Raw genomic sequence first — 17,322 nt, 5'->3', positions numbered from 1 at the left:
AGCTGATGTTGTGTAGCAGTTTTTTCCCTTTCTTAAATCTGCTCTCACAGAGATGCAGACATCTCTTATTGGCTTGGCTCTGGGCAGCGGTGGGTTCCTTTGGAGCCAGCTGAAACTGGCCCTTATCTAACATGGGGCAGCTGCTGGATTCTTCTCACAGAGGCAACACCTGCAGCCCCCCACTACCAAAACCTTGCCATGTAATTTCAGTACGGATGGTCAGTGATTTTCTGTAGGAAGCTTGAAGGGACTCTATATTGGAGAAGGGCACCTTATTTCCTTAGATGCTATAGGTAACAATTGTATGCAAATGTTTTTGAAATGCTGCTTATTGTTAATACAATGACATTTGCATGCTACAATGAAAGTTGCATTTAATATTATAAATAGTATATTTTATATACTATTTATTTATATATACTATTTATTTATTTATTATATATTGGGGGTAAGGAAAAAATTATCTGAATGTGTTACATTTAATAGAAAAAAATCTAATGTGAGTCTTTAAAATGTACTTAGTGTAGCAAATTCTGTGGTAGAGTACTGGGATTTTGCACACCTATACTCTAATGGTGATGGTAAATTGCACTGAAGCAGAAGAATTAAAGAAGCAATATGAACAGCATGAAAGCTGACAGAAAAGCTTGCTTTTTCAGACTTTGATTTAAGTGATAACTTGATTAAGTGATAACTTGAAATCATCAACAAAGGAAAGTTCTAATGAACCTTGTTTCTCTCACAGGTAATCAAAGCCTTACAGCTAGCAGATCAAGCACTAGGAATGCTAATGGAGGGACTTAAACAGAGAAACCTGCACAATTGTGTAAACCTCATTGTTTTAGCTGATCATGGTAACGTATATAATTTTGTTTTTCAGCGTAAACTTCACTGAGTCATTGCTTTCTTTCTCTTGTAATATGTGTGCTTACTAGTTTTAATCAATTTTATATTTATGGCATCTCAAAATATAACTGTTTCTGTATTGTTCTCTAGGGATGGATATGACCTACTGCAGCCAATTAGAATACATGACTGATTACTTCAAACAGGTTGATTTCTACATATATGCTGGGCCTGCAGCTCGCATTCGAGCAAGCAATGTTCCTCAGGACTACTATACTTGTAAGTGTGGATCAATCCTGGGATTGCACAAGCACTCTATCAGGAAATAAATAAACAAAACTTTCTGTATCAGGGAGAAGAAAGGAGAGAGGTAAACCATGGAAGTGCTCTATTTAGTGAGTCTAGAGAATTCATAAAGTATTCTAAAAGGCATAATTATTGCAGATTTTAATGAAAAGCTGGAATTCTATTGTACTTTCTTTTATCTTTTCTAATTGTATTTATATTTATAGACACAGCATTTATACAACCTGAAGCAGACTTTGCTTGGCTTAAGTAACAGACTGAGTCAGTCAGGAACAGAGTAACAAAGTATACTGAGGAGTACAGAGGAGCAGATAATGATGTTTATTATGTGCTTTATTTTCTGTATAATTGTTGACTTATTTCGTCTAATGGTCTTACTCTTTCTGAAAGAACTTTTCTTCTGTAAAATGCTCTGGTTTGTATTTTAGAAAGCTAATGTCAAAAGACTGAAGTTACTCTTCTAAAACATGGAAGGTGAAAGTGCTAAGACAGCCTGGATTCTTTGTCATTGCTGCTGGAATAGGAATACTAGACAAGCGGTCCAGGTCCAATTCAATGTAAAGAAGGTTCTATTTCAAACAGGGGTTCGGAGGGAGAAGAAAATTTGGTTTTCATGATTTATCAGCTTTAGGTGTAGGCAGTCATTACCATAGCTTTTCAACAGTCTTTCTTGATGTACCCAAAGTACCAGGTATTGTCACAGGCTATCATGTATACAGGCAGTTATTCTTGGAAACGTAACATTCCAACTATCCATGGAAGGTTATGGTTACCATAATCTTCACAAGCTAACAAAGAAATTCAATTTTACAGGGAAAAAGTATTTAGAAATTTTTCTCACAAGGCTTTGGACCTTCAACTGTTTTAATGTGTGCTGATTGATCTTTTCTTTTTAACAGTTGACTCAGAAGGAATTGTTAAAAACCTCACAGTGAGTAAATATTTTAATATTTTTCCTCATAGTTCCTCCTAATAGGAATCAGATCAAAAAGCATAGTTTGTGAAAAACTGAGATTACAGTGGTGGTTTAAATAGCGTATTGTAGTATACCACAGGAGGTAGTTCTAGAAGTTGTTCAAAAATAGTACACAAATGATTGCTGTGCTGTATTTCTGTTCAAAGCAAAGAAGTTTTCCGAGCTTCACTTTGAAATGGAAGAAATAGCTGACTTCAGATGGAGAAAGTAAGGTATATCTTACCTTATAGAACAGAATACAACACAGTGGTGCTTTAAATAATAGACATCTTATTAGCTCTGTATCACAAGGGCTGCACCCAGGCTAGGTTAAAGCAACTTTTCCATGCAACAGATTTTGACATTGTAAGTACATTGCCACAGGGTTTTGTAGGGGCTTACTATATAAATAGGAAGGGAAGATTTTAGATGACTTGAAGAAGGACAGGCCTGTAAGGGCTGTTAAACATCATGTATAAGTAAGCCTAGAAGAAGCTGAGCAGGTACAAGAAAGATTATTAATTTAATACTTGACTTGTTTGTATATGCTTCTTTTATACTTTAGTATCTGATTCTGGCTACTATTGGAAACAGAGTACTAGGCAAGATGGACCTTTGGCATGAGGCAGTATGGCTCTTTCAGGATCTTTTATGGCATATTACTTGAGTACTTGCAGGACTTTTAGGTATGCTGCACTACCACTTGTCTCCATAGTGATAGTTCTGCCATACTTTATGGATGTAGCACTTGAGAGCAGGTCTAAGCTTGCGTGTGTCTGCTGTGTAGACCATTGCTCCTTCTAGGTGTACTCTGTGGCAGTTGAGTGCTGAAGGATGCAAACAATGAGTGCTGGATGGAGTGCAAAACGTAGGAAGACCAAGACTGTTTCTCTTACTGAAAGGCGATAAGGTGGAACACTGCATATTTTTCTTTACAGTCTTGAAGATAGATAATTCACTTTTTTTTTTTTTTTTTTTTTGGTGTGTGTGTTTGTTTTAATCAAGTTATACATTAACTTGTTATACATGTGGTGTTCAAACTAGCATCCTTGTAGGAAGCTTGATTTTTGTATTTCTTTAAATTTATGATTCACAGTGAATTAAAGATATAAACTGCTCACTCTCTCTGTATTGCCATAATTTTCCTTTCTTTCCTTCAATGGTAATTTGTTTCCTATTTTGTGACTAGTCCTAGTCCAAGCAGTGGACAGATGTTCTTATCCTTCTAGAGCCAAGTATTTACTCAGCCTGGAAAAATACTAGGCTATCTCAGCTTAGTGTATTTCCAATAAACCACCACTGGAGGTCTTCCTGTAACCTCCTGAATAACTCATCTGTGCCATACAACACGTAGCTTTTGACAGCCACCCAAAGTCCAGACAGCGGTGAAATTCCTGTTTGAATTCTTATTGATTCTGAATACCTAAGAACATGTCCTTAGTTCCAGCATCCAAAGCAGACATGGGAGTAGAATATCAGGGACTGGGAATAGATGAAGGAGCATTTTCAGTGTTACAACTTCTACCCCATTGTATGATGTGGAGCCTGTCATACCAAAGAGCATTAGTGTGAAGGCAATAGCAGATTCTGTATGTTCTCTACTCTAGTTGAAACTGCTACTGGTAATATTTACAAGGTGAGATGCAACATTTCTGTCTTGTAGGAAATCTGGATTGAGGAGACTTCCTTTCCTACTGTCTATTCATAGATAGTTACATCCTGTGTTTTGTCTCTTTCAGGTTGTTAGAAGAAGGGTTTGGGGCAGAGAAGGAAATTGTGGATTGTATATAAATTAGGTAGATTTCCTCTATTTTTTCCCTTTTATTAGAGTATCTTCTGCTGAATGATCTCCTCTCCTGAGCTAGCAAACCCACTGAATCCTTACTTGTTTTTCACTGTGCTTCTTAGATGACTATCCAGGGACATTTTACTCTCATTTCATACATGAATGTCATTCTGTGCATAGTATAGAATTCTAGGGCTCAAAGGTGAAGATGTCAGATCAGACTCCAAGCATGCTACAGCTTGTGTGCTACCTGTGTGATAAAACAGGTCCTCTTCTCTGGCTTAACCTGCTTTCTAGCAGCAGTTCCCTCAGCATTTTAGCTGTTCTGTGTTATCCCAGATTCCTGAACGGGATCAACACCTCTGAGACATTGCTGTGATGGCTGCTGGCTGGTGGAGTGGCTCCTGGTGACCATATGCAGTTAAATCTTCACAGCATGTTGCATTGGTTGTCATTAGGCTCTTGATGGCAAACTCCTTCATGGTATGCCTGTTAACACAGCAGTTATATTAACACAGTAAATGCAGACGTTAAAGCTAAGGTCTGTAGCTAACAGCTGAGCACTAGACATTTACATGTTCAATTTTGCAACTAAAACTCTAGACTGTACTGTGTTATGAATATTTGGTTTTCTTTGTTGTTTATTGAATGGCAAAGTAATAGAAGATGGCAGAAAATCATGAACTACCTAGGAACTTTCTCTTGTAGTTTGTGAACTTACATATGAGATGCCAGGGACATTAGTAAGGATGTATAGAGTAAACATTACTACGAAATGTCTTTCAGCCTTAGCAGTGCTTTTACCACAGTATTGGTATGCTTACTACATGTATTATAGCAGTATATTTTCAAACAATTCCAAAATAGTCACTTTTTATTCCATTGCCTCTTGGGCTGAAAATGAGAAATACAGGGTTATTGGAGAAGAATCTTTGAACAATATGATTTGTGCTTACATACCTGTCACTATTTGTGATAATACTCAGTGATGGATTTATTTCTGATACTGCACAAAACTCATGACTGGGCCCTTTTCTGTCATGCAGTGCAAAAGATCCCCTCAGCACTTCAAGCCTTATCTGACACCTAACCTGCCAAAACGGTTCCATTATGCTAACAACATTCGTATTGACAAAGTTCATCTTTTGGTGGATCGACAGTGGCTGGCTGTAAGGTAACATCATGTTTGTGACTGTTTTCATTTAATTCATTGATACCTCCTTTCTTGTTTTGTAAGACTTGCAGTGTTACATTTATTTCTTTCACGTGTAAAAATGAATAATGTATGCCAAGAATGTATTTTGGTATGACTGAAATCTTAACAGTGTAGTCAAAGAAGTCTAGTACTCCAGAACAAATTTTTACAGAAAAAAAAAAAAAAAAAAAACTATAAAAACAGTCTAAAAAATAATGCAGTTAAAAGTGTTACACAAATCAGTCCTAACACCTTTCCCTGGTGTTAAGGTCATCCTGTCACTGTTCTTCTGGGCCCTTATGACTTCAGTCTTCTGTGCTTGTGGATATGGCCAGTAATTAGCATTATGAATCCTTCGTCAGTAGGAATATGATGCTTATGTTTCTTTTTTTTTCACTCTGTGATCCTACTGAGGTCATTTTTATATGTATGCTAACACACTTCTGTAACTTCATTATTCTTCACTGGTCTGCAAGTCAACACTACATCTCATTCTACTGTTTATGGTGTACTTTACATGTGTTAAATACTTGTTCCTGTTCTCTTTTTTACTTCTAAATATGGCTATATTAGTTTCCAGATCTACATTTCTTTAATAACTCACCAAACCACTGGTGAGTTGTTTCTAGCCTTGGGGTCTCTGGAGGCCAGCTTGGGCAAGTCTGTTGTCATCTCATGTCTGTAGTCTTCTGTGCCATGCTCTGTGTCTCTCCTTTTCAAGGCCCTCTGCTACTGTACCAGGTCAGTTTTTGTCCACACTACATCATTACCTCAGAGCTGTAAATATCTCATTCTACACAGAATAACCAATTTTTATTGCTATCTATATAAAAAAAACAGTAAGTTGGTGGCATTAGTAGCAATACTGTATTTCTTAGATACAGGGCTACAATAGCAAAACTATGACCTGACTTGGAATTTCAAGGCTATTCAAATACTAGTAAATATCTGATCAGTACATGACTTGATTGTTTATTTTAGTGCAACCAAATAGTTGTCTTGGACCTAAAAAGAAATGCCCAGTGAAAAATATCACATTCACCTTTTATTTTTAGCTGTGCTTAATTGTTCTTGTGCCTCTGAAAACAGGATACATAGGTCTGACAAGTATGTGTTGAATAAATATAAGATGACTATGTCTTTATCTTTCCGGGTATCTCAGCAAATTAAATTAATACAAGCGTTAGTCACCATAAGTCAGACTATTCTGGCATGTTAATAATTCTATAACCCCCTCACACATACACATCTCTCCTTCACCCTTTTAAGATATATGATGGGATTGCCCTCTCTTGTAAGGCAAAATCCCTTGCAGTTTTATTCATGTTGTTCCGCAGAAGATAACAGATAAGATTTCCCATTATGACTTTTATATTAAGTTGCTGATACGACAGAATATAACTGAAAAATTCTTCCTAAGCAGATTACACTGTTGTGAAAGTTCTTGCTGAGTAAAGGCCTCAGTTCAAAATCAGGCATTTATTCAATTTATTTTGAAAACATTGATTCACTGTACACTCCATAGTTACCTAGAATACATTTTGTTTCTGTCCATAGCAAACTATGTTATAAGATGGAGAGTTCTTCATAAGCATGGACATAGGATGAGCAAAAAGCAGTACAATATTATGTCAGAGTCAGTTCTGAGGATGTTGTCCAGAGTGCAGTGATTCAGGATGACTCTTACCAGCTGTCTCTGTTTGTGCCATTTTAATTCACAGTGTATGATGGTTTCTCCTTAGGGACAACAGTTACACGTTTTGTGATGGAGGTAACCATGGCTATGACAATGAATTTAAAAGTATGGAGGTAAGATGATTTCTATTCAAGTCTTGCATCTTCTCATGAAGAAACTCAGAATGTGCTAGATGAACCAGGAGAATATATAATAGTTGTTGCAGTGTGCTTTTTCTTACCTGCCATCCAGAGATGTAAACTGTGAACATGTATGGGGTTCACATATGGGTATTGCCTTTCATCAGTGTGTACAAGTCCAGCTTCTTTGGGATCCTGTAGTAAAACTTGTCATGGCTCACCTTAACTCCATGGAACCAGTAAATCAAGCATACTGTGTTCAGAAGTGGAACACTAAGCTCTTTCCTTTTCTACTGAAGCAATGACTGAAAAATCTCCATAAGGTCTGGGAATCCAGATGAAAATCTGAAGGCCTGTGTGCTCAAATAAGCTAAATCTCATTTCCTCTGCTTGTCTTACAAGCCTTAGGCATGTCATCAGGGCAAAAAGGTCATTAATACAACCTGTATATTAATATGGCCTGTATTGAAATTTTGTCTCTTTCATGTCCTGTAACAGGTCTATTTAGAGGTCTTGATCTTTTGAGCTCGAGAGGATACATATTATTCATGTACTTTCTGTGATGTGAACCTTTAAGTAAGGTCAAGCATACCTCTAATAGTCCCATATCCTGTGCCTAATAATGAGATTCTTCCAGGTCTTCACAACTGTATTAAAACCACATGTCAATACACTGATCAGAATGGCACTCAATGTTTGTGTTGGAAAAATAAAATTAAAAAAAAATTGCTTGACGTAGAGACATTAATCATAGATAATCTTATGCTGGTGGCACAACGACTGATTAAAAAAATATTTCTTTATAAAGTAGTAATATGTCTTAATATTGTCTTTATAAAATATATTAAAAATTCCTTTTCTATTGTGAGAACATAAGAATATTATTTTAGAACAGATCATTGTCCTGTTTAGTCATGTTTCCTGGATCTCATGGCAGAGAGCTCAGAAGGCTTATGAAGTAGTAGAAACTGATGTGGGACTGTAAGAAGTATCAGTGTTCTGTTAAAATGATTACAGATCCCAGAAAGGGATGTCCAGTACTAAATTGTACTGTTGGTGTTACTGACTTAGATCTCAGCAAAGTTTGAGATGGGTCTCCCCAGCTCCCTACTGCTGGCTGTAGCCACAGCAATAGGCTCCTAAGCTATCCAAAGATTTTTGAGAATGCAAAATTAAAAAATACAAAACCAAACCTTATATTTTTGGCTCAGTATTATAATTTAAATAGGATCTGTGAGTGCCGAAACTCAGTGTTTATTGAAGTAGTATTGTTGTTACCAACTTTTGCAATGAAAATATAAAAATGTGTGAATTTGAAACACAGCAAGCAATAATTTTCATAAGTATACATCAAAATATTAAAAAAGATAAAATATTTTTTCTTAAAATTATATGTAATGGGCAAAATTTACCTGTTTCAAATCAGAGCAATCCTGTATTGTAACTTATGACTGTGAAAAGACTATTTTGGTCCAGTGTCTCCATCTGCATAAAATACAACTTTTTTTTTTTTTTTTTTTTTTTAATTTGAGTTCCTTCAAATAGCTTTTTTTTTTTTTTTTTTTCAAATCTAGGCTATATTCCTAGGATATGGCCCAAGTTTTAAAGAAAAAACAGAAGTGGATGCTTTTGAAAACATTGAAGTTTACAACCTTATGTGTGGTGAGTAGAAACAATCTAGTACTTAAGATGATAAACCAGCAGTGCTTTCAAATACTGGTGTTGTGAGAGAAAAAGAGGAGTAACAAAAAGTTTGCTGAATTCATTCAGAAGCTAGCTTTTTCACATACAATATAGAAGCCAAGCTGTTTTGCCTTCTGGTATGGTGCTGAAAGACTAACTGCCAGAAATTATTCTGCTTTGGAGGCTGTTTCTGACTGCAAAAGAAGTCCACTAAAGAACCACGGACAATTGCTCCTGCCATGTGGGCTTGCTGTTGCAGTGGTGTCTGTGCAATCATTTGGGGATAAGAACCTTTTAGAGTTACAACTCTTGCTCATAGCTTCAGATGAACCACTGCAGTCATGACAGTAAGCAATTAGGAAGTATGTTCCTCAGAAAATATGGATTAAAGGATCACACAAAAATGCAATAAACTAGTATGCTTACTGGAGTGAGTCCAGAGGAGAGCTACTAAGATGATTAGGGGTCTGGAACAGCTATTGTATGAAGACAGACTGAGAGAACTGGGTCTGTTAAGCCTGGAAAAGAGAAGACTGAGGGGAGATCCCATCAATGTGCATAAATATCTGAAGGGAGGGTCTCAAGAGGATGGAACCAGACCCTTTTCAGCTGTGCCCAGAGACAGGATGAGAGGCAGTGGGAAGCACAATAAGTTCTATCTGAATATGAGAGGGCACTTCTTTACTATGAGGCTGACAGAGCACTGGCACAGGTTGCCCAGAGAGGTTGTGGAGTCTTCTTCCCTGGAGATATTCAAAACCCGCCTGGATGCCATCCTGTGCAATGTGCTCGGGGTGATCCTGTTGGCAGGGGGGTTGGACCCGATGATCTTCAGAGGTCCCTTCCAGCCTCAACGGCTCTGTGATTTTGTGACTTGCAAACAAGTTTGTACTCTGCATAAAATCATTTAATCTCAGGAATGTTATGGCAATGTATAAAACTGCATGAACAGTACTCAAGTACATAGATTACCAAATCTTGATATAGTGGAAGAAGATATCAGTGAACCTTTGTACCTGGAAAATTGCAAGATGATGATAGTTAACTTAATAGTTTAAATAATTGAATAAGCTGTTTGTTCTACATTTAGAAAAAAAAATGCACAGAAAAGGTATAGCAGTGGAAAGAGAGTCTATTTAAAATGATATTCCAGTCTAAAAATAACTTTAAAAAATGATTTAAAATTTCCAACAGATCTGCTACATATTACACCAGCACCAAACAACGGAACGCACGGCAGCTTAAACCACCTGTTAAAAAAACCGTTTTACAGTCCTTCATATGCAAAAGAGGAGTCATCTCCTTTATCATGTCCAGTTTCCAGTCTGACTCCTGCAGATAAATTGGGATGCACATGCAATAATGTAAGTAGGAACTTTTGGAATCTTTCAATAATCTTTTTCAAGTGTGTCCTCTTTTCTTTGATTTTTCTAAATACTTGATTCATTCTGAAGGATGCTCTGATATTTTACAGATCACAGATTCTTCAATAATAAACAAGAGGTTAAATCTCACCACAGATGAAAGTAAGTAGAAAAAATGAAAAGGACAGAAATATTTTTAAATCTGTCTGTTTTATATTTTAAGTTATTGGTTTGAGTGGGTATTTTTGCAACGTTAATTGCAATTTGAAGTGAAGTAGTAGAGCCAAGTCAGAAGCATAATTTTTTTCTCTTGTTTCTTTGCATTTCTTTAAAAGATACTAATTGATACTTTTGTAGTGACATTTATGCACAAGAACTAGATCTGAATCCCATTAAAATCTTGAGAAAAAACACGCAGTTTTCAGTAGAAAGCCTTAGTACTTCTGAAGTATGGGACGTAGTTGTTCTTTGCCACCTTGCAAACATATGTTTGTCTTTGATGAAAAATTCTCATACTACCATGTCTTTCTGTGAGGTTTCTGGAAATTTTACAAAGCATTTCAATGTTTGTTAGCCTAATAGCTCTCTTTCCATTGGCAAGATGAATTCAAAAGATTTATATTCATATGAAATTGCAAAGAAATGAGAAATTGCATGTCTGATGTCATATCGTATTGACCCCTCTACGTTAAACAAAATTAAAACTATTTTCTACATTTCTTTATTTCACTTAGAAGCTAAGAGCTTAAAGAAATACATGCTTGTGTTTCTTGTCAGTTCCGTCTGTGTTTGTTAATGCTTTAATTTACATTTTGCTTTGTGTTTTTTCTCTGCTGGCTTAAACATTTGTGTCATCAGAAATGTTATAGAAGAATGAATCTATCATTTTTTCTTAAATTATAGTAAAGAGTGCAACCTCATACCATTTGCCATATGGGAGACCCAAAGTTCTTCAGAAGAACAGCATTTATTGCCTCCTTCCCCATTATCAGTATGTGAGTGGATACAGCCATGATATCTGGATGCCACTGTGGAGTGCATACACTGTGAATAAGCCTGTACGTTATCAAACATTTGTATCATTCTTAAATGTCTAATACACTGGACTGAAAATGTTGTTCATTCATTAGGAATTCTGGTTAAGGATATTATGTGACCGAGGCCTTTATTACTGAAAAGGAAAAAGCATCTATGATATCTGTCAAATTTTAAGTATCTAAAGCTATGTTTAAATAAGTGGGAATGGCCGTATGTTAGGGACACAAAAGATTCCTGAGCAAAAGTGGTCTGTGATTTCCAAAACAGAAACTTTTAAGTTTTTCAATGATTATCATAGTCTTTGTCCTATTAGCAAACCTTTATAGAACTCTGCAGGACAATTTGTACTAATGCATGATTCTATGTGTTTTGCTTATTTGTTCTCTATTACATTATATAATTTATGAAATATCATTAATCTGAATGAAACTCTGAGAGTGCAAGGGTATGCAACCCTAGAAAAATCTGAGTTCCCAGGGTCTGTAAGCTAATGGACATTCATGAGCTTAATCCACTGTATAATTAGACCCTTCTTCTAAGTTGCCACAAGGAAAATACTTTTACACTTAAACTTTTATTTTTCTCTCTGAAGAGAACTGTGTTAATGATATCTACATGATTTCTTATTTTACCTGTACACATATGGGGAAATTATTTTAAACAAATATATGCTGCTAGAATGTTTGAATTGCAGAAAGTTTTACTCTATGCTTTATACTAATTGTTCATAATCTGGGTCAAAGATCATAAATCCAACCCTAACAAGGCTTAAAACCTAGTGAAAAATTGTCAGTTTCAACAAAGATTATTTTTACGTCATTGTTTTTGATGATCTGCTCTTGTAGCCTGGTATGAAAGTGCATTACCATAGTGAAAACCAGTTAATTGTGGGCAGATTTTTTTTTCTGAATTTGCTGAATTACAAAATCCCACCAGAACTGAGATCTTTTTAATATTTCAACAACAGCAGCAAAAAGCTCAGAAAATCAAGTTACTTTTCAGCCATTTTCTTTTGTTGAAAACCAAATTCTCAGTTGTAAAACAAGTTCTTGCCCAGTGTAACATCTAAGTCAACACAAATACATATATGTGGAAGTTTCTGGTAGTGATTTATGCAACATTGTGGGAAGCGGTGAATGATTAGAAAGAAGTATGAGAGTGTACAGCTCACAGCAGACTAATACGATGATGTACGTTTCCTATAGAAAGAATAGGAAAGAATAAATTTTCTCTCTAATACTCTCGGAAGCACAATGGTGAAAGGTTGTAAGTTTAAGAGTCAGCTCAGTTACTAACATACCTTACACAGTAAGCTGACGTCACAATTTTACTTTAATTACAACATGTAACACTTGAGGAAAAGCTTTGCAAGTTGTGACAGCAGTGGAAGGACAGAAGGCTACAGCTACTACCTTTGACTGTAAGCTTTGGCTACAATACATGGGAATGGCAGAAGATTGCAATTTCTACATTATTTTAATGTATCTTATTTATGTTGTGGATAAAACCGGTGCAGTGATTTATACGGTTTGCAAGGTGGGGTATTTTTTGATGGTACATAGCTATAAAGAAGGGTTTAAACCATAAAACAAGTGGTACAGGCTGAAGTTCTGCTGGTTTTGTGTGATTTAGAAGTTTTGAAACTGGGCTGGCTGATGAAGCCAGCACACTTCACACTTGCACTTGATATCATCAATAATACATAGTTACAGATCTTAAATAAATGATGTCAGACTTGAGGTTGCTTAGTATTCTCAGTCAAAAAAAAAAAAAAAGATTGAAGGAATTGAAGGATATTGATATTTTTGAGGCTAGGCTACTTATGTGCTAGGGAAGAAGGCAAATTTTTCCTGCAGAAAGATAGCCCCTCCACCTGTCCACAGACACCTACGGAATGCAGCATCTTTGCTGTATATAATAATTTGTGAATTCACTTTTTACAGTGGAACTGCAGTTTTATTTGCCATTCTGAGCTTTCAAGAGGTTTTCTATGTAGGAATCTGGAGCATTTTTTGAGGTTAAAGAAAATTACATGTAAGAATTTTTAAGTTTACTATAAAAATGTATTAAAATATATAATAATCTAATCTATTTTATGATGAAAACTGCGGTGATACATGTCTAAGTCACTAGGTTTTGGAACTACAGCTCAGTGCACTGGGATAATGGAAGTTTTGTTTTGTGTGGTTTGGCATTTTTTCTTCTTGATTACTGAAAAAAGATTCCTGGAAGTGGCTGAAGCTGACATGTCAGACCACAGCAGATGCTCAAGTCTGTCATGTAATGCATGTCTCATTCTTCTCAATGTTAATTACAAATTAGTCAAAAGACAAAAATGTGCATCAGAAAAGGTAATGCATGGTGTGGTAGGCAAAGCTATTTTTTACAGTTGTAACTGCGTTCTTCACGAGGCATTATGGTTCTTTGAACTTAAAGACAAGGAGCCAAACAGGTAAACCTGGCCTGATTCTGAAGTTTTGAGAAGGTGGTTATCAGTGTCAAGACCTCATTTCTTAATAAATCAGCCCTTTCAACAGCTTCTTTGAGAATCTCTCTGTTATTGAAAGACCACCTATTTAAAAAGAGCTAATTTCTCTCTTTTGAAGAAGAGGAATGAAGAGAGGTGGTAGAGTGAGTATATTAGTTTATAGAGCATCAGAAATAAGGCTTGCAATCTTGGGTTTCACTAACTGTTGATCTCATTGTACTAAAAGGTGACATAGGTAGCCATTCTCTTCTCTTGACAGCTTTTGATATTGTTTATCACCTGACTTGTAGATCTTTGAAAAAGCAAGCTGAAATATTTGAGTGGTTGCTTTTTCAATATTTTGAGAGTTCATATGATGTTCATTATGAATTCTCATTTCTTCAGTTGAATTTTCTCCTGTGTTGCCCAATGTAAACAGCCATGAGCAGCTTTCATCTCCTGAATGTATGAGAGTGTTTCAGAAAATACAGGATGTATGATGTAGTACACACATGAGACAGCTCTAAACCACTGTCTTCCTGCCTTGGCACCTGTATTACAGCTCATATTGTATAGATAGCTTCAAGTAACGTAAGATAATAAGGGAAGAGTTGGGGGATATTCTCATGGCTTCAGGCTGGAGAAAGCATGAACAGTCTTGAAAACCCAGCATCATGATATAGGTCTGAAAGTAGATTCATTGCTGTATTTGGATAACATAGGTGCGACCCCTATATTTAGTGAGAGTTAAAATGAAGTTCTGTTCAGGACAGTCCTTGTCATGTTTACTCTGACACTTGTTACTTTGATTCATATTTTCTTTCAGGGAGCTTTGAGAAATCAAAGCTGTTATTCAATATCACAGCTTAATAATTAAGTTTTAAATGGTGGTTTCTTCAGAGTGAACCTTATCTATTAACCCTGCCTGGCTGATTTCAACACCAGAAAAGACAAATTATGGAAGTGCATTGGGTGTCAGTTTTGTCTTGGGATTTACATTTGCTTAACAATGGCAGTTTATCTTCTCAGATGGCAAAAACAGCCTTTTGTACTTTATAGTTCATTGCATGCTGTATTATGTATTGTCCATTACTATACAAGCTGATTGTGATATGAGCATCTTTAGAAATTCACATGAAAGTAAGTAAGGAAATTAAATCAAGTGTGAAGAGGCATGAGAGGAACTTCCCACCTCTTTATTTATTTATTTATTTATTTATTTATTTATTTATTTATTTATTTATTTTCTGCTTGGTTTAAACCAATCAAAATCTACAATATGCTAAAAATCAATTTAGATGTTTAACTTCTTCATGTAAAGGTGTAAAAATTACATGTTTTCCCTTCTTACTAAAATGAAAATAAATAACATGTAAATAAGTATGAAAAAAGAAAGTGTAGTTAAATACAGAAGCACACATTTTCATGTTTTATTTAATGCTATTGTAAAATATAAGACTATAGAAACAATTACACTAATAAAAATAACTTTTGGTCAGGTATTACCTAGTGTGTATGCTAACATTAGTCAGTTGAAGTTAGTGAAGCTAGCCAGTAAAATGTGCTGAATTTATCCTGAATTTATTTAACTTTCACTCTTCAAAGGCACAAACTGTTATTATAGAGACAGTATTCTCAGATGCTAAGGTGTGGTGGTATTGCCATCTTTATATATAAACTGGTTTGCAGGAGGATGTGAAATCATGTTTGTGTTTCCAGAAATTTGTAAAAGGGATGAATGAGCCAAAGTTGTCACCTGTTTTTGCCTAAGGTATAACCTTGTTTTTGCTAAAACAGTTTTAATCCTTATGCCGCATAAGGATTTCACTGAATTACCTGCAAACAGAAGTAGAGGAAAAACACTTGGCAGAGAGCATCTGCATCCATTACTTGCATTGGCCTGATTCATTATGAAAACAGGACAAAATTCAATGAAGACCATTCTAGAAAGTTAAAAACATACAGAGCATTATGTTAGCCACAGTCGTGGGTGTAATACTTTTTTTTTTTTTTTTCCCTTTTCACAGGAAAGCACATCTACTCTTCCTCCCACTGTTTCAGACTGTCTGCGGGCTGATGTTAGAATCCCTGTTGCTCATAGCCAAAATTGTTCCGACTACCCAGAAGGGCTGAACTTGACATATGGTTTCCTCTATCCTCCCAGTGAGCATGATTCTTTTTATAGCTGGAGCATAGAAAGTCTTAATCAGCTGGATGTGGGTTTATGTTTAAACATATACCCAAACACCAAAACAAACTTCTTTGGATCAGCATGCTGGGCAGAAAAAGGTTTCCAGTGTTTGTAGGCTGACCAAAAACCGGACAACTGCTACTTGTATCTAAATATTTTCAGCTTAGAACATTTACATTTTTCTTTGGAAAATGGAGTAACTTGAATGTGATGAAAACTTGTCGGAAAGATGTAAAAGGATTTGAGTGAAGAGCTCCCCCTATTCCTCTGTATGAATATTCATTTTCTATTGACAAATTTGGTAATGACTGTATTGAACAGGTTGTAGAAACAAATTTGGAGATAATTAGTTTTGGAGGTGGATCATACACTGATGCTCAAATAGCAGTTTCAGTTACAAATGGATAGAAATCAGATAGACACGGAGCCTTTTTAATCATATCACAAAGGTACCACACAATTTAATGTATTTTGGAAGATACTTTCTTTCTGGGGAATTTGCTTCATGGAGAGATGAAATCAAAAGAAAACACATCTCATGAAAGCGGAATAGCCTGGAAATTACAATAGGTGATAAATACAGTGACTTTATACTCTAATAGTTCCTTTCCATTCTACTCCGTGAACAAATAAATTAAAATTATTCTCTGAGATATTACATGGGGAAAATAAAACAAAACAAAACAAACTGTCATTGGTATTTGACATAATTATGACAGAAACTTTCTATATAGCCCAATATAATTCAGACATAACTGTGTCTTTGTATATGGCTTCATGTGTTGTGTTCTGACTTCTGTGGAGTAGAAGAATATTTCAATGTTAAGAAATGTAAAGTGACTTAATTACATGTACCTGAAATTTATAGTGACACGTGTATCAAATAGGTCTTTGTATAGCATTTCATTAATATATACTTTGTTCTTTTATATAGACTTCAGTTCATCTGTTCTTGAACAGTACGATGCCTTACTCACCAGCAATATTGTTCCCATGTATGAAGCTTTCAGAGGTAGGATCCAAGATTTTGATTATTTTTGATTAATTTTCTGTAATTAACATTGTGGATTTGATATAGCTATGACAAGGACTTAAAAGCATTAAGTCATGGCCTTCAGTATATCCAGATCTCATGCAAATATAGTTAAATCTTTTTAAAAATAGATGTATGAAATTTTAAAATACACTTACACGAACTAACTTTTTTAGTGTGTATAGTCCTCTGCTTAGGTGTACATAACATGAAATACTAGCTACGGAACTTGTAGAACGATATCCCCATGGAAGGCTCGAGATGAAGGAAAATGGCACATTTTCTTTTCTTTTGCAAGGTCTCAAGGGAAGACAGGACAAAGTTTGCAAACAGTGTCCTGATACCTGATGTTTCATCAAACAGAACCTCAAACAAGATAATGTAGAATATGTCTTTCAGGCAGATATTTCTATTATACAAGTACAGTAAGCTACATTAACCCTTTCCAACCAACTTGACTTGCATTTGTTTATAATCATTGACTAGAATTTATACAAATGCCTATTGTACTGTTTTACTTTTAGGTTTATGCTCATTCTCATAGACAAAAAATAGAAAAAGAAATTACTGAAGTAAAAGTAATGTTCTGGGCTGAAGCCAGGGCAATCCCAAGCACAAATACATGCTGGGTAGAGAATGGATT

The 17,322-nt window shown here is 35.6% G+C and overlaps 1 protein-coding gene across 2 annotated transcripts in view; it reads left to right on the top strand.

The window, feature by feature from the left end:
• The window catches only part of ENPP3 (ectonucleotide pyrophosphatase/phosphodiesterase 3), a 44,806-nt gene that overhangs the window by 22,183 nt on the left and 5,301 nt on the right, over positions 1-17,322 (top strand). For both annotated transcript variants that reach the window (XM_035322596.1, XM_035322595.1), the window contains exons 12-22: positions 746-854; positions 997-1,125; positions 2,052-2,083; positions 4,940-5,067; positions 6,831-6,897; positions 8,478-8,565; positions 9,781-9,947; positions 10,061-10,112; positions 10,854-11,008; positions 15,483-15,618; positions 16,581-16,658. In XM_035322596.1, the coding sequence (XP_035178487.1) occupies positions 746-854; positions 997-1,125; positions 2,052-2,083; positions 4,940-5,067; positions 6,831-6,897; positions 8,478-8,565; positions 9,781-9,947; positions 10,061-10,112; positions 10,854-11,008; positions 15,483-15,618; positions 16,581-16,658 (1,141 nt within the window). The remainder of the gene's footprint in view (positions 1-745; positions 855-996; positions 1,126-2,051; positions 2,084-4,939; positions 5,068-6,830; positions 6,898-8,477; positions 8,566-9,780; positions 9,948-10,060; positions 10,113-10,853; positions 11,009-15,482; positions 15,619-16,580; positions 16,659-17,322) is intronic.

The sequence above is a fragment of the Oxyura jamaicensis genome, chromosome 3 (genome assembly GCF_011077185.1).
Source record: "Oxyura jamaicensis isolate SHBP4307 breed ruddy duck chromosome 3, BPBGC_Ojam_1.0, whole genome shotgun sequence".
NCBI lineage: Eukaryota > Metazoa > Chordata > Aves > Anseriformes > Anatidae > Oxyura > Oxyura jamaicensis.
This window is presented reverse-complemented; position numbering and strand designations above follow the sequence as displayed.